Here is a 26,599-nt window from a genome sequence, read left to right as displayed (position 1 = left end):
ATAACAGCTGCCTGCCGCTTGACTGTTCAAAGGAAAAACTGTGGTTTATGAAAGAGCTTTTAGGAAACATTTATCTACTCTTACCTTCTGTAGCTCCTCTCCTCCCCCATAACCAAGTGGAAACAGAATGCTTTATCCTTTAAACTTCCAGACTCCTTGAATTTATTACTACAAGTCATCCTGCAACCTTGAACAAATTAACCAATTTGTGCCTTGATTTGCTCATCTGAGAAATGGCGATCATAAAGGCACACAACTTTAGGGCTGTTGTGAAGATTAAATAAGATAATAGGGGGTCAAAAATTCAGCGTACTGCCTAATGCACAGTAAGCATGCAATAAACGGCAGCTTCTACTCTGGAGTTTTAGGCGTCATATCAGAGTCTCATTGACATTGGAGAAACATGATCACTACTTACTCTGTTCATGTACTTCACATACTTGTTTTCCTTTTGCTAGCTACTCTTAGGGCACTGACCATTATTCTCCATCTCAATTCCAAAAGGATAAGAAGCTAACATGGTTTTAACTTGCAAAGTGGTTGGAGTGACACTACTTTTTGACTGCAAGAACAACTGCGTAGTGAGACAGGTTAACTGGGCAGTGTTAGGAAATCCCTGCTCCAAAAAGAGCTTTAAACATAAACCGGGCATGGCTTTGTCAAGAGCAGCTTGGTATTTGAAAAACTGCATTAAAAAAGGGGCAGGACCAGGAGACCTTACAGGCCCCTTCAAGATGCTTTTCTATCACCTTAATCTGAAATATCAGAGGCACAATTCAGTATCAAATTCACTTCTGTTTTCCATCATCATATTTTTACTCTCACATACGGTGTGCCCCAGTCTGGAATCTTGCCCCTTTGAAAAAATGCTGTCAAACTGCATTTACTGAAATGTAAGATGCAAAGGAGAGAGGTGAGCATGCAGGCCCCTTACCATCGGTCTGGTAGTTGAGTGCCACGAGCTGTATCCCATGGAGCCAGAACATGAGGGGGTTCGGGTTGGAAGAGTCGATGCGGGTGGCAGCAGGGTAAGTTCTCAGCAGCTGACAGGCGGTGTGCTGGATCAGTTTCTGAGAATACCTGCGACACAGACGTTTGGCGGCATTTTCATTCAGCGACGAGATATGATAACATTTGGGAGTTCTAATGATAGCACTGAGGGACGTGGCTGGGTTGAGAGGGGAAGAAGATTCCTCCCAGGTCTGTCGAATGCCTTCACAGGAACCTAAACCCCCCAAGAAATTAGCCGCAGATTAGTGTAAAAAACTTTAAATATTTTAGAAAGATAAACCTGAACAACATCCCAGTAAACAGTCATAGCATATAAACCACATCAGAATACCTCTTGGATTTTACTTGTGAGTTAGTTCGCCACTTTAAAACAACATGGTGGCTACTTAGTTTTAAAATGAGTGTGGTGGGTGGGTGTGTTGGCTCATTCCTATAATCCCAGCACTTTGGGAGGTCAGGGTGGGAGGATTGCTTGAGCCCAGAAGTTCAAGACCAGCCTGGGCAACATGGTGAGAGCCCATCTCTACAAAAAGTAAAAAAATAAAATAAAACCAAACAAAAAAACCCCCACAAGAAACAAAACAAAATGAATGTAGCAACATCAATTTAAATTAAAAGCCTAGAAGTCCTTTGCCTCAGTACTTCATTTGGGTTGTGGTATATTTGCACAAATAAACAATATATGTACAAGGATATTCACTCCAGCATTGTTTTTCATAGGAAACAACAAAATCAAACCAAACCAAGAAGCAACCCAAATGTATCAGTGAAGAAGTGATTCCATAAATGACAGTATATCCATTCAGTGGACCACCACACAAGCATTAAAGAGAATAAGGAAGCTATATGTACAGAAAATTATGTGAAAAGTTATAGCAAATATAAAGTTATACATGTATGTTTGGTTATACAGGCATACCTTGTTTTATTGTGCTTTGTTTTATTGCACTTTGCAGATACTGCACTTTTTTTTTTTTTTTTACAAATTTAAAGTTTGGGGCAGCCCTGCCTCCAGCAAGTTTATTGGTACAATTTTTCCAACAGCATGTATTCACTTTGTGTCTCTGTGTCACATTTTAGTAATTCTTGCAAAATTTCAAACTTTTAAACATTATTATTATATCTGTTATGGTGATCTGTGACGAGTGATCTTCGATGTTTTATTGTAATTGTTTTGGGGTGCCATGGACCATACCCATAAGACGGTAAACTTAATTGACAAATGTGCGTGCTCTGACTGCTCTACCCACCAGCCCTTCACCCATCTCCCTCCCTCTCCTTGTGCCTCACGATTCCCTGAGAAACAACGATACTGACATGAGGCCAATTAATAACCCTACAGTGGCCTCTAAATGTTCAAGCGAAAGGGAGAGTCACACGTTTCTCACTTGAAATCAAAAGCTAGGCTGGCCACGGTGGCTCATGCCTGCAATCCCAGCACTTTGGGAGGCTGAGGCGGGTGGATCACTAGAGGTCGAGAGTTCAAGACCAGCCTGGCTAACATGGTGAAACCCCGTCTCTACTAAAAATACAAAAATTAGCCCGGCACACGTGCCTGTAATCCCAGCTACTCAGGAGGCTGAGGCAGGAGAATCGCTTGAACCCGGGAGGTGGAGGTTGCAGTGAGCTGAGATCGCACCACTGCACTCCAGCCTGGGCAACAGGGTGAGACTCTGCCTCAAAAAAAAAAAAAGAAATAAAGAAATCAAAAGCTAGAAATAATTAAGCTTAGTGAGGAAGGCATGTCAAAGGCCAAGACAGGTTGAAAGTTAGGCATTTTGCGATAAACATTTAGCAAAGTTATGAATGCAAAGGAAAAGTTCTTGAAGGAAATTAAAAGTGCTACTCCAGCGAACACACAAATGATAAGGAAGCCAAACAGCCTTATTACTGATATGGGGAAAGTGTTAGTGGTCTGGATAGAAGATTAAACCAGCCACAACATATTTTAAGCCAAAGCCTAATTGAGAGTAAGGCCCTGAACTCTCTTCTGTTTTACGAAGGTTGAGAGAAGTGAGGAAGCTGCAGAAGAAAAGTTGGAAGCTAGCAGAGGTTGGTTCATGAGGTTTAAGGAAAGAAGTCATCTCCATAACATAAAATCAGCAAGTACTGATGGAGAAGCTACAGTAAGTTATTCGTAAGATCTAGCTAAGATCATTGATGAAGGTGGCTACATTAAACCACAGAATTTTTTTTTTTTTTTTTTTTTTGAGACGGAGTCTTGCTCTGTCGCCCAAGCTGGAGTGCAGTGGTGCGATCTTGGCTCACTGCAAGCTCCACCTCCCGGGTTCACACCATTCTCCTGCCTCAGCCTCCTGAGTAGCTAGGACTACAGGCACCCGCCACCATGCCCAGCTAATTTTTTTTTTGTATTTTTAGTAGAGATGGGGTTTCACCATGTTAGCCAGGATGGTCTCGATCTCCTGACCTTGTGATCCACCTGCCTCGGCCTCCCAAAGTGCTGGGATTACAGGCATGAGCCACCACGCCCGGCCAAACAACAAATTTTTATTGTAAATGAAACAGCCTTCTACTGGAAGAAGATGCCACCTAGGACTTTCATAGCTAGAGAAGATAAGTCAATGCCTGGCTTCAAAGAAAAGGCTGTCTCTCTTGTTAGGGGCTAATGCAGCTGGTGACTTGAAGTTGAAGCCAATGCTCATGGACCATTCTGAAAATCCTTAGGGCCCTTAAGAATCATGCTAAATCTACTCTGCCTGTATTCTATAGATGGAACAACAAAACCTAGATGACAGCACATCTGTTTACAGCATGATTTTTCATGTCTGCTAACACAGTATCCAGTCTACAGCCCATGAACAAGGAGTAATTTGAACTTTTAAGTCTTATTTAAGAAATAAATTTCATAAGGCTAAAGCTTCCATAGGTTGTGATTCCTCTGATGGATCTGGTGAAAATAAAATGAAAACCTCCTAGAAAGAATTCACCATTCTAGACGCCCTTAAGAGCATTCATGATTCATGGGAGGAGGTCAAAAGAGCAACATTAACAGAAGTTTGGGAGAAGTTAATTCCAAACTTCATGGATGACTTGGAGGGGTTTAAAACCTCAGTGGAGGGAGTAACTGCAGATATGGTGGAAACAGCAAGAGAACTAGAAGTATAGCCTGCAGATGTGACTGAATTCCTGCAATTTCGTGATAAAACTTGAATGGATGAGGAGTTGCTTCTTAATGGATGAGCAAAGAAAGTGGTTTCTTGAGATGGAATCTACTCTTGGCGAAGATCCTGTGAACATTGTTGAAATGACAACAAAGGATTTAGAATATTTCATACATTTAGTTGATAAAGCAGCAGTGGGGTTTGAAAGGTCTGACCCCAATTTTGAAAGTTCTACCATGGCCGGGCGCGGTGGCTCACACCTGTAATCCCAGCACTTTGGAAGGCCGAGGTGGGCAGATCATGAGGTGAGGAGATCGAGACCATCCTGGCTAACACGGTGAAACCCCATCTCTACTAAAAATACAAAAAAAAGTAGCCGGGCGTGGTGGTGGGCGCCTGTAGTCCCAGCTACTCAGGAGGCTGAGGCAGGAGAATGGTGTGAACCAGGGAGGCGGAGCTTGCAGTGAGCCAAGATCTTGCCACTGCACTCCAGCCTGGGTGACAGAGCAAGACTCCATCTCAAAAAAAAAAAAAAAAAAGTTCTATCATGAGTAAAATGCTATCAAACAGCATTGCATGATACAGAGAAATCTTTTGTACAAGGAAGAGTTGGTTGATGTGGCAGACTCCACTGTTGCCTTCTTGTAAGAAACTGCCAGACACCCCAGCCTTCAGCAACCACCCCCCTGATGAATCAGCAGCCATCAACGTTGAGGCAACACCCTCCACCAGCAAAAATATTACAACTTGCTACAGGCTCAGATGATTGTTAGCATTTTGTATCAATAAAGTATTTTCTATTGAAGGTATGTACATTTTTTAGACATAATGCTATTGCACACTTAATAGACTATGGTATAGTGTAGACATAACTTTTATATGTACTGGGAAACCAAAAAATTAATGTGACTCATTTTATCATGATATTCACTTTATTGTAGTGGTCTGGAACCGAACCTGCAATATCTCCGAAGTATGCCTGTATCCCATTTGGATTATCTTAAAAAGGATCTTATTTTTCTTGAACAGAACACAATAAACTTAATAGTGGTTACTTCTGGAGAATAGCACCAGGACATTGAGTGGAAAGGAATTTTAATAATACTCTGTATTGTTTGAGTTTTTAACTATGAGAATTTATTACTTTCATAATAAAAAGTAACTAGAAATAAAATAGCCATATCTTCTGGAGTTATAATGGTGAAGCGAACAGTTCCAAGAAACCACTAGAATGTTCCAAGAATGTTCCAAGGTGCCTCTAATTTTTACTCGTGAGGCAAACACTGTTCAAACATCTTCAGTGAAATGTTATTTTTATTTTTTAATTTTTTAATATTTTTTTGAGACAGACTCTTGCTCTGTCACCCAGGCTGGGGTACAGTGGTGTGATCTCAGCTCACCGCAACCTCTGCCTTCTGGGCTTAAGCGATTCTCTTGCCTCAGCCTCCCTAGTAGCTGGGATTACAGGTGTGCACTACCACACTCGGCTACTTTTTGTATTTTTAGTAGAGACAGCGTTTCATCATGTTAGCCAGGCTGGTCTCGAACTCCTGACCTCAAGTGATCCACCTGCCTTGGCCTCCAAAAGTGCTGGGATTACAGGCATGAGCCACTGTGCCCAGCCTGAAATACTGTTTTTAGTACGTTAAAAGTGTAAGTTAGCAATTACAAAAATTTATACTATACTCAGACAATATTAACGTTCATGGAAAAAGAATTAAAAAATTCAAGGGAAGTGCTTAGACAGTAAAATATCTAAATCATCCAGCATGCAGAATCAAGCAAAGATATTGTAAGAAAGTGACTTTACTTTTTCCAGATGTTTTGTTAAATGATGCTGTCTCCCCTGGGCTCATTCTGCCCGGATTGTTGCCAAAAATGGACTTCCTGCTTTTCCTTTCTTTTCCTCTGCTAGAGCCAGATGCATTTAGAGTTGACAGTCCTGTTCCCATAAAATGAAAATAAATAAGCCAAAAACTACAAGCAAGGCAACTCAACATTTTCCATCCCCGTTAATGTTTATTTTGAAGTCCTACTACTCCCTTGGAACCTAGTACAGAAACCCTACTAGCAGTTTTTGTTCTGTTAATAATAGCATTGTAGGCAATTAAAGCAAAGTTTTAAAAATCTCTATAGGCAAATGCAACAAGAACTGCATGCTTATCACAGAATGACCACAAAATCACACACACACTTAGCTGATTATGCATCAGAAAGATTTTGAAAAACTGCATGAAAAGAAGGTGCTGTGGTCAGAAATGATCAGTGGCTAATTATTTAATTTGGAGAGATGAAGGAATGGCTATTACTTGGGTTTTAGTGTCATAGTGTCTAGGTTCAATTCCTGCTGATATTAGCCTTGATGTAACACCTCCTTCTTTGGTCCTCAGTTTCCTTATCTACAAAATGTGTGTAATGATAGGAACTCGCTCATATGGTTACTCTGAAGATGGGAAATATGGTGATAATGATGTTTATGGCTTCTCTTTCTCACTCCTGGTCTAACAACTCCCTGGATGCTTCATGCCTGGCACAGTGCCTGGTGCAGAGCAGGAACTGAATACATATTTGCTGAATGAGGAAATGAATGCAAACCACATAGACCTGGCTCCAATGTAAAAAGAGTGAGCTGAAGGCACCAGTGAAGCCAGAATTACCTCCAAATTGTTCCCACTGTCGTAACTGTACCTTTGGAGAGTAATTCCCTAAGCTGAAGCAGCATTCAGGAGGTCCTATTTCAGATGATAACACACATTCCAAGAATATCATCAGAGGAGACAGGATAGAGTAGTGTTTAAGAGCATAGACTTTGGAGTGAGATAGCTGGGTTTAAAATCTGTTCCTAGCAGGGCAATCTCACACAAGTTACTTAACCTCTCTAGATCACTCCCTCCTCATCTGTAAGTGGGCTGTGGTTAGGAATAAACAAGATAATATACATATACAGGCTGAATATCCCTTATCTGAAATGCTTGGGACATGAAAGTGTTTCAGATTTCAGATTTCTTTGGATTTTGGCATATTTGTATCATACTCACCTGGTTGAGGATCCCCAGTCTGAGAATCCGAAATCTGAAATGCTCCCATGAGCATTTCCTTTGAGTATCATGTCAGCGTTCAGTTTTGGATTTTGGAGCATTTCGGATTAGGGATGCTCAACTGGTCCATACTTAGTAGTGTGTCTTGTTCAGGGAAGTGCTCAGTCTATAGTAGCTGTTATTATTATAGCTTAATGTGGGGCTTCTAAGGTTTTTTTTTTTTCCTCCAAAGTATTCATAACAGCAAACATGCACAAACTTAGACTATTGAGTTCTCATACCTTGATCTTAATATTTGTGTACATTTTGCTCTTGACACAATTACTTAATAATGGATTTTCTCCCAAGTAAAACTGATGAGGGACCAGGGGGGAGGGGCTCTGTTCATTCTGGACTTTTGCCTGTATCCTGCCACATGTCAATATCTTCTACCAGAATGTGGGTACTTCAGTGAAGAGCCTGGTTATTCTTTTGGGATGGGGAGGGGAAGAATGTAAACAAGGGCTGAGTGATCAAAAAAGGGGAAGGATTTTGAATTGTGAGAAGGGGCCCAGAAAAATAATGAAGAAGCAACAAAGAACCTTCATCTACCCTGTTGGCTCACTTACCGATAACGACATTTCCAGAAAGCTGGGATTACAGGTGTGCACCACTAATTTTTGTATTTTTAGTAGAGACGGCATTTCACCATGTTGTCCAGGCTGATCTTGAACTCCTGACCTCAAGTGATCCACCCACCATGCTCCAGACGATGTGCTAATCACACTAGATACTTTATTGCTAATTTTTACAGCAATCCTTTAAGTTAGGACTGTTACACCCCTTTTACAGATAGGGAATCCCAGGTGCAGAGCAGCTATAATACATAACTGTTCAAGTCAAGGTCATGGAGAGACAGAGCTGGGATTTAAATCCACATGGTTAGCCTGGTGGCTGCCTCTCTTCCTCAGCTGAGTCTCTAGTTAATTTTAGGGTCTTCCTCTCATCTGTGTTTTTACTTGTGATTGTGAATAAGAATGCTTATTTTAGATATAGATGTTGGAACATCTGACATGACTAAAGCTTCGAGATAGAAGTTTGAGCAGAAGCCATCTAGGTATTTAGGAATAAACCAACTCCAGAACCAGATGCAGTGGTGCACACCAGTAGTCCCAGCGACTTGGGAGGCTGAGGCAGGAGAATCACTTGAGCCCAGGAGTTTGAGGCCAGCCTGGGCAACTTAGCAAGACTCTGTCTCTAAAAAGAAAAAGAATTACTTAAAAAAAAAGAATAAATTGACTCCAGTGCATATGATGGTATCTTCCTTCAGAAATCCTAATCTGTCTGGAAGCTTTGAAATCAACTCCCTAACTAGACAAGCGATGTACAGTCATTAGCCACATAGCAACATTTAGGTCAACAGACCACGTATATGATGGTGGTCCCATTTAAGATTGTACTGGAGCTGAGAAATTCCTATCACCTTCTGCTGTCCTAACATCCATAGCATAACACATTACTCAAGTGCTTGTGATTAGATTGGTGTAAACAAATCTGCTGCGCTGCCAGTCATATAGAAGTCTAGCACATACAATTATGTACAGAACATACTTGATAATAATAATAAATATGTTACTGGTTTATATATTTACTATACTTTTTATCATTATTTTAGCATATACTCATTCTACATTACATATGTATATATGTGTGTGTATATATATATATTTTAAGATATATATATATATATATTAACTGTAAAACAGCCTCAGGCAGGTCCTTCAGGAAGTATTCCAGAAGAAAGCATTGTTATCATGGGAGATGATAGCTCCATGCTTGTTATTGTCCCTGAAGACCTTCAGTAGGACAAGATGTGGAAGACAATGATATTGGTGATCTTGACTCTGTGTAGATCGAGGCTAATGTGGGTACTTGTATCTGTTTTTAATAAAAAAGTTTAAAAAGTAAAAAAATAAAAAATAAAATGAAGTAAAAAAATTAAAAATAGAGAAAATCTTACAGAATAAAGAAAGAAAATGTCTTTGGCTAGAGTCACAGAATGGAAAAAAAAAAAAAAAGGAGAAAAATAAGAAAGAAAATGGCTGGGTGCGATGGCTCATGCCTGTATTTCCAGCATTTTGGGAGGCCAAGGCAGATCAGTCCAGGAGATCAGCCTGGGCAACATAGTGAGACCCTTGTCTCTAAAAAAAAAAAAAAAGAAAAATTAGCCAGGTATTGGTGGCACATGCCTGTAGTCCTAGCTACTCAGAAGACTAGGGTGGGAGGATCACTTGAGCCCGGGAGTTCAAGGTTACGGTGAGCCATGATTCCACCACTGCACTCCAGCCTGGATGACAGAGCAAGGCCAGGTCTTTAATTAAAAAATAAAAATAAGATAAGAAAGAAAACATTTTTATACAGCTGTACAATGTGTTTGTGTTTTAAGCTAAGTGTTATTACAAAAGAGTCAAAAAGTTAAAAAAATAAAAATTTATAAAATATAAAGTTACAGTAAGCTAAGGTTAATTTATTTTTGAAGAAAAATTTTTATTTATAAATGTAGTGTAGCCTTAGTGTACAGTGTTTATAAAGTCGATAGTCATATACAGTAACGTCCCAGGTCTTCACATTCACTCATCACTCACTCACTGATCCACCTAGAGCAACTTCCAGTCTTGCAAGCTTCATTCATGATAAGTGCCCTATACAGATGTACCATTTTAAATCTTTTATGTCATATTTTTACTGTACCTTGTCTGTTTAGGTATGTTTAAACGCACAAATACTTATCATTGTGTTACACTTACCTACCGTATTCAGTACAGTAACATGCCGTACAGGCTGGTAGCTTAGGAGCAACAGGCTACACCATCTAGCCTAGGTGTGTAGCAGGCTATACTGTAGCTTTGTCTAAGTTCACTCTATGATGTTTCACACAATGACAAAATAATCTAATGAAGCATTTCTCAGAATGTCTCTCCCTGATTAAGTGATGCATTACTGTAAATATAATCAGTGCTAGGCTTTCTTCTGGATGCTCTCCCAGAGACATCAGAGGATTCAACATATTGGCACTGCTAAAATCAGGAGAGAAGCTGAGTCTGGGGATGGTCCAAGAGCCACTCAGGGTCACATGGCTATTTTCCTTCCTGAGTGCCTTGCCTGCCATGCTCTGCAGGGCACAGCTGGGCCTCATCTTACCCAGTCACTATAGGCCCGAAAAGCTGTGTTCACTGGTTTTGCAAGATATTGGGAGGCACCGAGGGTAATTAAGTTTCAGTGAACAGGGCTACCTCTCAATGGTGTGTTGGTTGACATTCTCCTGAGAGTTCTGTTCCAAGCCCTCTCATTTCCTGAAATGCATCCCTTTGCCCTCCAAGGTGTTCCAACCTGCAGCACTACTGTGGGTCTGAGTAACCCAGAACAGCCATGGGGGATGGCCAAGGCTCTCTGTGGGGGAGGCAACTCTCAGTGCCAGGGACCCACACCCAGCTAGCCCAAAGCTGTCCAAGGCAGCAGGGTTCTACTTTTGTCATTCAAATGGCTTGTTAGCAAACCACTGTTTGATGAACAAAGCTTGTCTCTCAGTGCTGAGAAAATGACAGTGTGTGTCCAGGGAATGGACTGACATTTGCAAGGCTCTCCCCATGTGGCTCCTTCAGTGTAGGAATAAAAATGAGCCCTGGAAGTCACAGAATCTTCCGGACGAGCCTCACCATGGAATCCCTGGGCACCTGCTCTGTGGACTGTGTGGTGGGTCCAAAGGAGAATGAGGCAAAATCCCCCTCAGAATCAGACTTCCAGATCATCTGGCTCTACCTGCTCCTGAATTGCCTGCCTTAGAAGCCCAGGGACCAGGACCTCCCAGTGCCTTCCAAATGTAAATCCCTGGTAGAGAGGCCTGAGACTGGGTATGTTAATCAAGTGGCCTGGGTGATTCTGGAGATTTCAGCAAGTGTAGTAAACAAGGATTCTAGTCAACTCCACTTTTGAGTGAGAAAGGCTCAGAGAGAAGATTTGCCTTGGCCAAATCACAAAGCATGGTAGCCAAGAGCCCAGGTCTCTGACCCACGATCTTATCTGATGATCTTGTCACCACTGAATAATTTTTTTCTTACAAGGTTGTAATCTTTTAAGCTATGGGTATGTCAAGGCATACAGAGCAGCATAATGGACATTGGAGACTCAGAATGAGAGTGGGAGGGAGGTGAGGGATGAAAAACTACCTGGTGGGTATGACTTACACGACTTGGGTGACAGGTGCACTAAAATCCCAGACTTCATCACTATACAATTCATCCATGTAACCAAAAACTACTTGTACCACTAAAGCTGTCAAAATAAAAAAACTCAAAATAAAAGAACAAGGTTGCACTCCTAACTGTGGAACAACTGGGTATCTAGGAGGTACCCAAACATATGCCTATAAATGAAGGAGCTCCTGAAAGGAGATGTCACAATGAGTTGAAGAGTCTCAGATACTTTCCAAGGACCCCGTCCTTGGAATTTGGAATGGGGCCAAGGGGAGAAGGAAGGCCAGGCAAGGTTGAGAACACTCTGAGCAATGGCCTGGCACTAGAAAGACGGCAGTGTATGTAGGTGCCTGAGGAGAGTGGGGGATGCAGGGGAGCTTGTGGGAAGATAATGGAAACTAGGTTGATGGGGTCATAAAATAAAAATACCATATCCTTTTTTTTTTTCTATTAGAAGGAGAAAAAAACCCAGGACAACAGAAGCACTAAATGCAACCGAGAAATAAACCCTAAGAGAAAGCAGGTCGAAAAAATTCAACTACTTCCATAGTGTGGTGCAAAGAGCCCACCCCTGGGAGCTGACAGGAATTCTGGCTCTTGCCCTGCCACTGACCTAGCTTCTGATGGTGGGGAAGTTCCTTCCTTTCTGTGGGCCTCATACCACATGATTGTTGAGTGACTCATTGCAATGAAGGGGTTTTTTTGTTTTGTTTTTTGTTTGTTTGGGTTTTTTTTTTGCATATGGCTTGTAAGAAGGGACTTGGGATGATGAAAGGTGACATACACTGAAATTGATAATGTAGCAAAATTAAAATGAACGGCATAGCAAAATGAACAGTTTATAGTATTTTCCTCGTGTGCCTCAAACAAATGATTGTAACAAGAAATATTTAGAAGGTATTATAACAATCATTCTGGCAATCCAATTTAGCTATTTTGAGACAGGAAATAAAATCAGGGAAAAAATGTAAGAACTTTCATTTTTCTAAAGAAAATGAAAATACACTATACCTATGAAGAAATGTATGCTATGTGAACACTTTTAAAAAACAACATACTTGGAATTTTTAAAATAAGCCGAACAACCACATGCTTAGAAGCTCTACCACATGACCTCCTGATCTTCCACGATTCTCTACTGGTACAGAGACTTTATCTTTCACACAGACTTCAAATATCTTTGGGAATTTGTGCTCCTTATTTACTGAGTGCTTGAGAAGAAAAGACAAAGCCAGTGGAATGGTCCGAGTGTGGCATCCGCTGCATTTATAAAGAATAAGAGCTGCAGTGGGTGTGATTCTTGGACAGAGTGGCACTCATCCTTGTTCCTGCAATGAAGGACATGCCAGCCTCCAGGCTCTTTGACAGGTAAAGGGTTTTACTCCATCAGAAAAAGAGTTTTGCCAGTTGCAAATAATGGTCATATTGTACTTATATGCCATGAGGTCATGGTCTGTGAAATTAAACTTAAATGGCCAGGTTCCTGCATTTCTCTGAAATCTTTGCTGGCTACTTATTGATTCATATCCTCCTCAACAGGATTTGCTAGCAGACAAGCAGTAGCAGCTGCCAAAAGTTTAAAAACAGCTTATAGGAGAAAACTTACAATTAAAATGATTTTAATATCATGAAATATATGATTTTTATCATATCATTAAATAATATGATTTTTTTTACTCTGATGTGTGAAAAGCTCACTATTACCTAACTGTGATTTTAAAAATTTAATTATTATTTTTTAGAGATGAGGTCTTGCTATATATCTTGCCCAGGCTGGGCTTGAACTCCTAGACTCAAGCATTTCTCCTGCTCAGCCTCCCTGGTAGCTGGGACTACAGGCACGCACCACCACACCCAGTTTGCCTAACTTTTAAATAGCCCAATGCCTCTGGCCCATTTGTCAGGCACTGTGTGAGACCAGGTGCTTAAGATATGCTCTGGGAGGGACCTGAGTTCAGCCCATCTTGAAAAGATGAGGGCATTTTAGTGCCTCTCTCCAGGCCAAGTCTATAAATCCTGTTTACTAACATTTAGACTGATCCTCCTATCTCAGCCACTTTCCTGTTCTCAGAAATTGTATTCAAGAGAATCCTTTTTCTTAGTATGAGGAGATGAATTTTTCTGAGTTCCATGTACTTAGGGACTTTCTTGTTTGTCTTCCACCCCCTGGTGCCCCATCTGTGGGACACATAATTGAGTACCTCATTGAAAACAGCCCGAAACAAGAGAGGCCAGGCAGTATAACGGGTAAGGGCAGAACTTTGGAGACAGACAGGCTTCAGAGCCATAGGTCTACCATTCATTAATTGAAAAGGACACTGTTTTTGGAAAGTGGTTCATCAGCCTAAGTCCACTGTACTTCTAAAAACGGTCAATTGGGGGAAATCTCTCCTTCCACTTCAACCCCATCCTTGGTCCTTGTGGTTTGGGTGGGGCCTTGCTACCCAGCTCAGAGTGGAGCATGTGACATGGGATCCAGACCATCAGAGCACTGCATCTCCTGGCCACAGTGATTGGTAAAGGACCCAATGAGAAACAATGACACTTCTGCGGGAAGTTCTGGAAGAGACTCTTACACTGAAGCTGAAACTGGAAGCATGTAGTGCTAGCCTGCTGTAGCCGTCTTGCAACCAGAAGGGAATAAAGGGGAGAAAGCCAACATGATGGAGGCGGAATGAGAAATGAGGAAAGAGAAAGCATGTGCCTTGGTTAAGCTATACCCGAAACCTGTGTGTCTTCATTTTTAAGCACAAGAGTCAATAAAGTTCCCTTTACTTAGGTCAATTTCTGCCACTTTCAAACAAAAGAATCTTGACTGATATACTCTGAAACTTGGGGCAAATTACTTCATCCCTTTCAGACTTTATTTTAAAATGGAGATAATACCGCCTACCTTGTAGAATCATTATGAACAGTAAAGGAGATGTACGTAAAATAGCACAAATCCTAGTACTTAAGTATGTAATACATTTAGCAATTAGAAATTATGAGTATTATAACTTTTATAATTATTAACTATTATAAAAAGACATTGTGTGACCTGAAAAATGAATATTTTATGGTATTTTTCTTCATGAGCATCAAGGCAAATTATAATAATAAACATATTTAGGAGGTATTATAACAATGATTTCAGCAACACAATTTAGTTATTTTGAGAGTGTTCACAATGCCCAATTAAATAAATGGCATATTTTTAACCTTTGATATCTTTAAAAGTTATAGATGATATTGCCTAATCTTACCTGGAAATTTTACTGCTTGACAATAGATTACAAGGTCAGAAAGCTCTGGTGCAATCTGTCTGCTTTCCTTTTTATTCTGATCAAGATAAAATTCTTCTCCCAGTTCCATATCATAAACCTGGTAAGGGAAAAATGATACCATTTTACGTGGAAGGTATATGCTACTCACCTCTGGATTCCCAAAGCTCTTTTATCTGTCCTCCTCTGGTGTTATTACTGTATTTCCCCTTGCATGGTAATTATCCATATACATGTCCCAACAGCTTTCCTAGAGTAAAAGCTTTCTGAGGGCAGGAGGTGAGTCTAATTCATCCTCCATCTTCCCTCAGTGCATGGTCCACTGTCTTACATGTGGAATGGTCAATAAATCTTTGTTAAATAAATAGAGGATTGACTATGTATCTTCCGTGGCTCAAATTTTTGACATATCTTACAATTCCATTGTCCAACAATGTCACTGCAACTGTGTCTAAAGATTTGCTCAGAGTCTATAAACTGTGAGGCACTGAGGGTAGGGTCTGGGTATCTCATTTATCTTCCTATTCTCAGTGTCATTCCTCTGCTATCTGGCCCGTTTATCTTCTTGGTCATCCCAAATGCCTTTAAAACTTCTTGCAATTCCCTGGACATACCAGGCTGCCCTCTTGGCCCGAATGTTCTGTTTTTGTCTGTTTAGCCAAATCTTCCTTCTGAAACCTCATCTTCCCTGAGAGCCTGTCCTTGATTCTCTGATAACACAGTATAATCACTGTTCTATGCACTTACATTCAACACAGTTGACATGTCTGCCTTCATCACTAAACCATCTCCTGTGCCACTTCAGTACCTGCCACACATACACCATTAGTAGGTATTGGCTGGATGAATCAGTGACTAACTTTCCACAAATGGAAGGAGGGTGTCTTTTAATATCACCAAGTGAACTTTGGCAGGCGTCTAAGGGAAAGTGAGGGGAAAGGTGAAAGGGAGGGACAGGGAGCAAGTGGAATCCCATCTGAAACTGACAAGAGTACCACATGGTCAAAGTGTCATTTAACAGAAACCGTTCACCCACCTTTCCTTTGTTGCAAGCAGAGTTATCTGCTTTCTTTATCCTCTTTGGGATTTCTTCATTATATTCAAACTGAAGCTTGTCATTACATGATTTATTTTCAGGTCTGTCTTCCAGAATGTTGTCTGAAAATAAGTTAGCAGACTTCAGTGAAAACGAACCCAATGCTTCACTTAAGAGCTACATGTGCATCACTGTGAGGACATCCAGATACTTGTACTTATCTATAAGAATGAGGCTCTAACTATATAGTATGTTAACAAAATGATGGCTTGAAGCATAACTGTAAAAATTGGGTTGATGCAGTTATTTTCAATTTAATTGATTTATTTACCAGTAGTTTTTGTCACTTATATACATAATTTAAATGATTCAAAATAATCTGGCATATAGACATAATCTAAATGAAGATGCCAATTTTCATACAGATGATTGGAACTGTGCAAGTATTATGGAAGATACCCCGTGTCAAGAAGCTGACAGCACACACGTTTGGGAAGGATTTAGTGGCTGAAGCACTTCTAGAAGGTACATACATGATTGACTCACTCTCACTTTGAAATGAAGCTATTTACTTCTTTTACCTTGAGAAATGCCAAAACCTAGGGGGAAAGACTTATTATTGGGTGCAATGCAAAGTCTTCACAATTATAATTAAAAAGTAAAGTTTTCATGATTGTTATTAATTTACTAAGTGATAATCATAACAGAAAATAAAATATATCTGAATATTACATCATAAGATATAATCTTATATTTTGCTCTTTTTTTGCTTTTCTATTTGGAATGACTCTAAAGGTATTAGAAGTGTATCGTGATGATGACCTTTTAAAATGAAAAACCAGAAAGCTAATTTCTCACTCAAGATTTAGTATCGCATCATCAGAGCACAAACGATTAGACCAAAAGGACCTTATACCAAACCAGGGCCATGCAGGCTGACAAGAAGTAAATGAGATAAATCATTTCATTACATTTGTATTCACAGAAGTATCACAATGTCATGCTAACCGGGCCCAAGAAATTGGAAACAGAATGCTGACATCCATGCAGTTAAAATGCCCCGTTCAAATGGCATTTACCTTCCTGACCGTTAGGAGCAGGGGAGGCAGTAAGGACATCTGCTACAGAAAAACAGAATCAGAAAGGGGTAAAGGAAGGAGAAAATTAAGACAAACACCAGATAAATTAAACAAAGGCATGAAGCAAAGCACAAATAACAGCAGCTTAGATTATAAATAAATGAAACAGGAAATGCTCTATAGATTTAATATTTTGACTGTTGAACAATGCAAGGACTAGCAGTAAACGAAATGTAAACATTATTAATGTGAATCATGCCAAGGGCTGACACATTCATGTTACATATTTTCAGTTACTGACTGCTGTAATACTCCCAATATGACTTCATTTCAAATGTACAGAAACAGATTAATTTCTTGGAATTGTGCTGCCATTGTCATAGAATATGTCTATGTTAAGTTGTAAATTCAAATTTGTCTGCAGTGTATGTTCAAAACTAGACACAAGGTAAACAACAAGGTTGGGAGAAAAATATTAAGAATTTATTACCCAAAAGGCAGAGTTACAATTTCTCAGATAAATATCTCTCATTTGCAACTTCCTTAGCGTTTTCTTGCAATAATTCTGTGGCTAGGCATTATCTCATTTTTATAGCCCAAATAGTGTTAGATTAATTCCTTTATTTAATGGGCATGAAAACCAAGGATGAGAGATGCCACAGAGATAAACCGGGCACCCTGACTTTAGAGATGGGTTCCTAACCTAGGATGCCTATGAGGGTCTCAGGAAACTTGTGAAACTCCTGCAGTTGTGAAGAATTTTGAGAGCACGTTTTATTTTTCAGAGGTGATAGCTTTCATCTGATTCTCAAAAAGACCCATTATTACGAGAAGCTAGGAAACCTTTTAGGCCCCCTAAGAGGCTGGTAACGGTGCTTCCCACAGCAGGTAGATTTCTGTTCTCTATCCCTGCTGGAGAAAGTGGAGATGGTCACAACAATAATCAAAGGCATGTGGTTAGTAAGGCATCTAATAGTCACATATGGAAGCCTTAACTGGACAAGCTTCAACAAGTCACAGCATAACTACAAGGCCTGTTTGAGAATCATCCAGTCAGAGCGATCTTTCAATGAAGGGGGAAATACTCATGTAGTGGTAGTGGGCTTAAGTGGTCATACATTACAGATCTTAGTGCTGGAAGTAGAGGAAGAACATCACCAAACACTTCGCAGAACTTTTGATTACATATCTGAGGCATCTAAGGCCTAAGGTGGTGAAGACATTGCCCCAGGTATCACAGTCTACTGGAACAGAGCCTGGTGTGGTCCCCTTTTCCAATGATACTCCACCTCTGCATATGTGGATTGTTAAAAATGCATGCAACTATCTTAGAAATTCAGTGGTATAGGACTAAATTTCCCAAATGAAAATAAATCAGAAAATCCTTCTCCCACCTGTTCATTTTGTTACTTGCAAATCAAAACCATCTATAATAATTTTTTGTTATTTCTTCATGTGAAATCTACAGTATAATAATAATTTCTAAAAAGGCTTTTCCTTTCTTATTCTCAGAAGTACAGAAAAAGCACAGGAGTAATTTATGAAAGAGCAAATTTGTTTTCTAGTGGACTAACTACTTATAGGGGCATATGACATCTAGATTAGTTGATTTCTTAGGTGTGATTTTTATTTCATATCTGAATCAATTAGTTCTATGGGGCATTACTGCAACTGTAATGGGGAAGAAAACCATGGGGAAGAATAAGTTAATATAAAAAATTCACATTCCCATGACTTTTCAGAGAAATTGTCTTGACTCCTTTTAATTTTTTCCCCTCTTACTATCTGATGAGATATGTCCCTCATATTAGCTCATGGGGTTTCAGGTGTAGCAAACTGGCTTTTAATTGGTGGTATGGAGCAATCAACTATTACTAAGGACAAATACTAAATGATGTAGTTTGGTATTATATTTGGGAGCAGACAGTTTGGTATTATATTTGCAGTATAACCAGTGATGGAGGCTCACAAAACTGAACTATGACTGGAGACAACTCAAATTTCTGCTGAGGAGCAGATATTTGGAGGAGGGGGCTCAGTTGTCTTAATGCATGAGACAACTTAATGGTAAATGGTTTCTGGTCTGGGCATATCTGCATATTTAGCAAAACAATTATTCTACATAGAAACAATATATTCTACTATATAATGTTTATAGAAATAGGAACCTTGGCATTTTCTTATTATTATATTGTTGTCTTTCAGACATCACCAAAATGAAACAGTCTACTATCAGCAAAGGTACCTGAGTAAACATTCTGCAATCTCTAACAAATGTTTAATGCAAATGAAACACACTGAAAACCTAATTCTCATGTGAGAAGAACCCTTCGCTAGTAATCTGTAGTTAACATCATTCGTGTGACTTTTTGTATTGCGTCATTAGCATTACCTATGTTTTTTCTCTTTGGTGGGGCCAGAAGGAAAGATCTTGTTGGCTTAGTGGTATGAAAACCAGGGAGGGAGGGGAAATGAGGCTCCTCTCCTTTCTTTTCACTACTAGAATGCCAGAGCAAGAGTGTGAAACAGAGAGCACAGAGCCGTGATGCTGCCCCCTGCCGGTGGTGCAGGAGAAAGGACGCAACCTCAGTCTACGACTCCTGCCAAGATTATCAGCCACGCTAGAAACTAAAGGGTGAAAACAGGGTTTCTCTGCTGCAATTCCATCTCTTCCTCTAGAAACTTGTCGTAGGAATGACTCCCTGTAACTTCCCACACCTGCCTCTTCTTTCTGTAAGTGTTGGCTAACAGAATCCCCTCCTTCCTCGGTCCTTGCTAAGTGACTGAATTCAGAAACTCCTGGACAATATTACAACCATCCGTATTACTGGTCTTTGGCGCTCTAGACTTATTTTAGAAAGAAAAATGTGGCAAATCATCCAAGAATTTTCCTGTGCACAGCATAGGGATCTGTTTCTCTTACCATCAGAAAGGGATTCATAGTCATAATCATATTCGTCCTCCTCATCTTCCTCTTCCTCATTATTGGCAGGTGGGGGGTTGGCATTCCCACCATTATAAGCCTGCGCTTGCATAGATGCTAACTGATGAGCCTGTAAAATAGCAATAATTGTAAACTGCAGATGCCAAGTTAATGAATTCATTTATAACCTTTAAAACTACCCCTGATGTTTAACACAATCGTTAAAAGTGGCTTAACCTATTTTGATACATTTGGGAGAGGAGAAAAAAATCTAGATTCACTCGAAATGCAATGTCAACACTTGGGTGAACGTTAGCATTCCTACAGGAAGAATCCTGGAGCTTTTATAAACAATCTCCAGAAGACTGTGTGCAGTGCCCAGCTAGCCAGGTTCCCAGGACAACCCCTCCAAGAGAAAGCTTTGGTGATTTGGAGAACCAGCATCAATCCCAAGTGACTGAAGAAGTGAATCACCCATCAATTTTTCAGAAGTATGTCTCTGTTAAGAAACCATTTTTTCCCCTTCTTAAAATAATATCTACAGGCTCCTGACCTTGAGAACAATATTAGAATCCCTATGGACAAAGAGGCCAAAAGAATTGTTGTTGGTTTAAATAAAATTGTTTTCAAATGTCTTTCTGAACCATAAATCAGATTAACAAAACAGGCCTAGAAACTTTAGGAAACTTGATGTATGCAGCCAGGGAGGTCACATACTCCATGTTTACTGGAATTACTGTGAAGTGATAAGCATCAGTACAGGTCTGGGAACCTACCTAGCTTAAAAAAATCATCTGAAATATAGGAAACGTTACTTGCATGAACTAAATGCAGGAAACAATCTAAACGGGGTAGAGGAACGGGGTCAGTAAGCAATGGTTGTCTGCTGGAGAGAATGAGATATGAAAAAATAATTGATATATATTTATTGAACAAAGGAAGTGAACAAATTCTTTTATTCAATATTTATGCATTGAATATATTATATAGATTATATATACACACACATACAATTCTGCATGTGCATGTGTGCATACATGTGTGCTAATATATACTATATATAATGTATGTGTGTGCATACAGATAATAGCTATACATGTAAATATATACACTATATAAATATACATATAATTCTGTATTTGTTTTATATATTTAAAGTACAATTATATAAAATGACAGTCATGAAGTGCTAGATATTAAATGTTAATATGGCAGGGGTTCTTCACTTGTTTTTGCATCACAGACTTCTCTGGTTGTCTGGTGAGATAGGATCCCTTCTCAGAATGATGTTTTAAATGCATAAAATAAAATGGTTACAAAGGAAATACTGTTGAATACAGTGATCACATGTTATAGGAACAAATTTGTGCTATTAGAATATATGTGTTTATTAACACAGTAGAAAACATAGTAGTAAGTTAATTAACATTTTTGAAAATATAAATTGAGTATAAATAATTCTTGAAGATATTAGCGACAACTGTGAAGTATAATGAAAAAGTTGCCATTTCTATTGATGACAATAGGTATTGCCTATATTACTGTAGTTTATTCCCTACATTTATAATCAGAGGAAATGCTAAATTTCAGCTAGAGGTTAGTGAAAATAAAGATGTAATTTTTTTCCATTTATATTCGTAGACTCCCTAAATTCTATTTGTGGATATTACCAAGGTTAAGAACTTGTGTAATACAGTTGTGTTTGACCCTGGAATTATGTATGTTTTAAAATAATTCTCTATTCCCTAAATTTTTGAAATGTGGTTATATTACCTTTATAATGAATATGTATACATAAGGAAGATACAATTTAGGCTGTGTCCATATCCAGATGAAATGTATTACAAAGCAGTCCATTCCAGATAACTGGACATGGTCTAGGCTGCGATTTCTCAAAGTGGGTTTTATGGAGCTCGGTGGGTGTTAATAGGTGTTATGGAAAAACTGACAATTACAGGAACCACAAGATACACTGAATGCCTGGAAGCAGCAGCTTAACCAAACCTGAACACATTCCTACTACAGGGTTTCACACAGCCTTCATTTAATACGCTAAAGGGCATCACGAGTCTTCAAAGATCTCCAGTGCAGCATTTCCCATGCTTACTTAACCAGGAAATTTTTTTCCCATCTTTCTCTTCTCAGAGTCTCTCATAGGATTAGTGTTCTTCAAAACTTTGGGAAATCTGTTGTAGGCACAAGTGAGCCACAAAAGCAGGTCTGTTTATCGCTGATAAGAGAAGGGCCTTGACTCAGCGAGCACTCAAGGTAATGCCAAGTGCTGGGAATGATGACGCCAAGGGCTGGACAGACACCACTGGCAGGGAAGCATGAGAACTGTATGGGAGAAGGACACTGCTCAAAGAACCACGAATAGCAGTGTCTGAAAGTGGAGTGCCAAGGCCCCCAAGATGCTCAAGGAGAAGCATGGGAGAGGTAGCCCAACGAACAGCCAACAGCTGGGACCCTTCTATGCAATATCCTACTTATTCTAGGGTAGAAAAATGGGACCTCAGCCCCTGAATAAAAGTAACTCGGATATAGGTTGCGGTTGGAGGTATGGGTCAGATGAGGAGACTGGCCCTCATAGGGCTAAGCAGGAGCAATGTCTTAAACTTCTCTGTTTCCCCAGTACCTAGCCGCAGTGCCTGCCATTTAAGGTGAACTGAGTTTTTTGGGTTCAAATTCAGGAGAGGAATGTCAGAATCCTGGAGGATCCTGGTGGGGTATAGTTAGGAGACCTCAGGATGCATCTCAGTACAAGCCAGAGGCAGGTGGAGGGCTTCAGAAATCCTGCTCTGAGTCAATCCATCCTTGCTGAGGGTAAATTCTTTGTATGGAAATGACTCCGGCCTCCTATGTTAGCAGGTAGGTCTGAGCCCACTGGAGCTCTGGGTCACCCGGTTTATTTGAGGTCAGATCATCACTAGGTCTAGACCCATGATCTACCAGAAAACAGAAAGGCCTTACAGATGTGACTGTGGAATCATTGCTGGTACCCCTTGGGAAGTCATCATGAAAGGTTGCAAGCAGTCTTAGAAAACTGGCAATAGGGATTATATTGTCCCATTTTTCCAAAATAAGGAACAAGTAAGTTGTGGAAATTATACTGTGGGCAGTGTCAAGGTGATAGCTGACAAAATTTCATGATGGGGTATTAATCACTTGGTTTGTGAGAACTTAGAAAATAAAGAGGTGATTTGCAAGAGTTAGAGTGGATCTACTAAGAACAAGTTTACCACACAGTGACCTCCTTAGCTTTTTTGGATAAGATAATTCACTTTATGGGAAAAACAGCAGATAAATAGTGTTTCTCAAACTTCCAGGATAATAAGAATTATTATTGTTATTATTTTTTATGCAGACACCATGGTGACTTAAGGAATTATTTTTATATAAACAGATGACCAGGCCTTTCTTCTGGAAATTCTGACTTAGTCAGTCAGATTCGTGACCTTAGAATCTGTTTTTCAAAGTGCTCCAGCAATTATTCTTATTAATGTATTCTGACTTCTGTATCACCTTTGAAAAGGGCTTCTCTAAAGACCCAAGTCTGAGACTAAGCTCTATTGCTATGAGCTGGGTGGCCTTGAGAAAGTCACACAAGTGGCCAGGTTTCAGTTTTCTATTTTATAAATAAAGAAATCAATAAAGAAGTCGAAGCACACTCTGGGAAATGCAGGCTACAAGAGAGGAGAGCACCAGACGGGAGCAATAATCATCAAATGCCAGGGGGCTTATTTAAGAAGGGCACAGGCCTCTCCATGTAGCTGGCTGACTCAAGGGCAACTTGGGATGAAGACACCGTTTGAGAAACTGCTAATAAATGTACCAGATGACAGAAACAAAATTCACAAAGAACCTTGTAGGATGTAATAATATACCAAAACCAAGAAGAGCAAAAATAGAGATAAATATGAGGCTCCCATATACAAAAGGTTAAAATTCATTGTTAATCTGGAAAAATGGGAACGCTGGGCATAAGAACAGTCTATATGAAAATAACTGAATGCTTTTTGTTTTCTACAAGCTCAACATGAGCTCAGTGTGTGCTAAAGAATTTTTTTTTTTTGAGTCAGGGTCTTACTCTATGGCCCAGACTGGTATGCAGTGGCACAACCATGGCTCATTGCAGCCTTGGCCTCCCAGGCTCAGGTGATCCTCCTGCCTCAGCCTCTCCAGTAGCTGGGAATACAGGCACATGCCACCATGCCCAGCTAATTTTTATATTTTTATATTTTTATATTTCGTGTAGAGATGGGGATTTGATATGTTGCCCAGGCTTGTCTTGAACTCCTAGATTCAAGCAATTGACCTGCCTCGGCCTCCCAAAGTGCTGGGATTACAGGCGTGAGCCACAGCGGCTGGCCAAGAATTTTTGAAAAGCAGATAGTCTGAGGCTGTATTAACAAAGGTTTAAAGTTCAAATTAGGGGAGGTGATGGTTTCACTGTTCTTGTGCTGTAATATACTACCTAGAATACTGATTTAGTTCTGGAAATCACATTTTCAGATTGACAAATTCAAGAATATCCACAAATTTAAGAATATCTACGATATTCTTAATGGTAAGTAAAGAGTCTTAGCAACCATATCCTGTCAGGAACAGTTGGCACAACAAGAATTTTTAGCTTGGAGAAGAAAAGCTGGTGGGGAAACACATGATAGCTTTCTAAATATAAAATTAGTCTGTACAGCTGCAGAGGGAAGAGGGAGGGCCAATGAGAAGGAGGAACAGGAAGGAAGATTTGGGCTCAACATAAAAAAGACTTCTGTTCATTAGTGGAATGAAGGCCTTATAAGTAACTGCAAATGACTGTGCACAGAATGGAAAAGGCAAGGACATTCACATTTATCATTTATCTTGAAGACCACAGTGGTATGTGTGGTTAGCAGCTTTATCTGCTTGGCAGTGAGGACTGGGCAGGAATTGTTGGATAAAGAAAACAGCACAGATGAACAGGGCTCTAGAAGAAAAAGCACCACGCTGGGTGGTCAGTCACTGATGTGGCATTTGAGGAAGGCCAGGTAGAGTATACATGCTAACATTTAAATAACTTTGTAACAAGGCCCATCAGCATAGGTGCCATGGCCTCTGAAACCCAAGCAAAAGCAAGGTCACCTGGAGCAGATTTGCAAGTGCAGATCTGGATAAAGGTAGACCTACTGGAGGTCTCCAACTGGTGGCCCCTGGGGCTGACTGCACCTCCAGACCTGACTTGTTTGGCTGGTGCAGTGTTTAAAAATAATTGAATTAGAGCTGTTCATTGACATGGCGCGCACACTCCACTCCTGTCCTCACCACTTCCAGCTGTCCTGTATCCAGCTGGCTCCTCACACTGATGTTTCCTGCTTAGCCCCTGAAGGTGGCTGATTTTGCAACTTTTGGCCCAGAATCATGGGTGATCTTCAAATTGGGTAATGTATTACCTTCAGAGGACACAAACACTTCAAGGGAATATGCAGGTTCGGATGTTTGTAAAGAAACTGGTTTCTGTATGTTTAGCATCTGTGTGCCTGTACTCTTTGAGCCAGCCTGAGAGCAAGTCTGTAGCTGGCTAGTTTCCAAAGTGATGTTTTAGGACCAACAGTGCCCTCCTAAGTAGGACAAATAGTTTTGTCAGCTGTCATCCTGTGGGATAAGTAGGTGCAGACTGGAAAATGGACTCAGTGTTCTGTACCTGAACTTTTTCACAGACCTTTGAGCCGAGGGTCTCCTACACAGGTGGGTTTGTCGTGCTTGGGCCCAGATCTCTGTTGTCCGGATCTGGGCCCAAGCAGCATAAACTAGTGATACGCTGGGATCACAGGGCTATGGCTTTTGGGCTTCTCCTACAGGCCCCATGCCAAGGGCTCCCCTAAGGGGACTCTCCCTAAAGGGGACTATAGCAGCCATTATGGGATGAACAACCCCCGAAGCTCAGTTTCAGACACAACAGTCACACTTCATCCCACTCAGAATAAATTAAATAACAGAGGTATATTCTATGTGGGAATTAGTCCACAAATTAAATCTTGGGTGAGTGAGATGAGAGAATTTATTGGTCTATGGAATGAAAAGCCCAAAATCAAACTTATCATTTAAGGAAAGTCAGTCTTGAAAAACTAGTAAACCAGCAGGTCATCTGAAAGGTTAGAATGATGTTATTTTTCTTTGTTCTAGGCACACTGCCTTTTCATAACTGGTTTAACAGAGGGGAGTACCTTTTGCTTTAAGATATCCACTGGCGTCTGATGGGCTTTTAGCTTCTTGTTTTTAAGAAGAACTTTCTTTCTGAGTTGGTCAGGTGAAGGAAGCATTGGATCATCTGAAAAATCAGTCTCAAATAAGAATTTAGTCACCAGCTTTTCTCCAAACACAGTCTAAAAAGAATGAAGGAAAACATACAATCAATGCCTTTTATCTATAATTGATAAATATATGTACACTTCATAAACATAGTAGATATTTTAGACTGGTTGAATTATTTAAAAAGTCTTAGGAAGAGGAACTAGGAAAGAAGCTGTCCCCTGCTCCTGCCCCCTTCAGTTTCTTACTGAAAGGAAGGGAGGTGTTTAGAAGGACAGGAGGAGAGGTCGAGGCCACTCTGCAGCTGGTGTCAGTTCTAACTATTTAGGAAAATATTCTGTGGTCTGATGTATTAAATAAGAAAACAGAGAATCAGTTAGAGGCTGTTGTTTGTAGAATAAGGTTAGTTTCAGATGAAGTCAAGTCAAAAGGATAAAACTTTGGAGGGGGTAGGGAGTAGGGACAAAGACATAGGTAGAATTTGCGCCCACATAGTGTAAAGAACCACAGACACAATTCTCACAAAGATTTTGAGCATGGATCTCCAAAGCAGAATGTGTGTCTGTCAAGGAGGTGGGTGGAGGGAAAGCAGACACAATGCTTATAT

At 40.1% G+C, this 26,599-nt stretch overlaps 1 protein-coding gene across 9 annotated transcripts in view; it reads right to left on the bottom strand.

Annotated features, from left to right (window-relative positions):
• PLCE1 (phospholipase C epsilon 1) overlaps nucleotides 1-26,599 on the bottom strand; it is a 333,932-nt gene that overhangs the window by 28,835 nt on the left and 278,498 nt on the right. For 4 of the 9 annotated variants that reach the window (XM_063782032.1, XM_063782031.1, XM_063782035.1 and 1 more), the window contains 7 exons: nucleotides 25,908-26,066; nucleotides 19,705-19,834; nucleotides 16,782-16,823; nucleotides 15,703-15,824; nucleotides 14,649-14,766; nucleotides 5,944-6,075; nucleotides 935-1,225 (listed from right to left, as the gene is read on the bottom strand). In XM_063782032.1, the coding sequence (XP_063638102.1) occupies nucleotides 935-1,225; nucleotides 5,944-6,075; nucleotides 14,649-14,766; nucleotides 15,703-15,824; nucleotides 16,782-16,823; nucleotides 19,705-19,834; nucleotides 25,908-26,066 (994 nt within the window). The remainder of the gene's footprint in view (nucleotides 1-934; nucleotides 1,226-5,943; nucleotides 6,076-14,648; nucleotides 14,767-15,702; nucleotides 15,825-16,781; nucleotides 16,824-19,704; nucleotides 19,835-25,907; nucleotides 26,067-26,599) is intronic. The other 5 variants (XM_009458958.5, XM_016918885.4, XM_016918887.4 and 2 more) reach the window with 2 other exon arrangements.

The sequence above is a fragment of the Pan troglodytes genome, chromosome 8, assembly GCF_028858775.2.
Source record: "Pan troglodytes isolate AG18354 chromosome 8, NHGRI_mPanTro3-v2.0_pri, whole genome shotgun sequence".
In the NCBI taxonomy this organism is placed as follows: Eukaryota; Metazoa; Chordata; class Mammalia; order Primates; family Hominidae; genus Pan; species Pan troglodytes.
The sequence above is the reverse complement of the archived record's forward strand: the minus strand, read 5'-3'. Positions and strand labels throughout refer to the sequence as shown.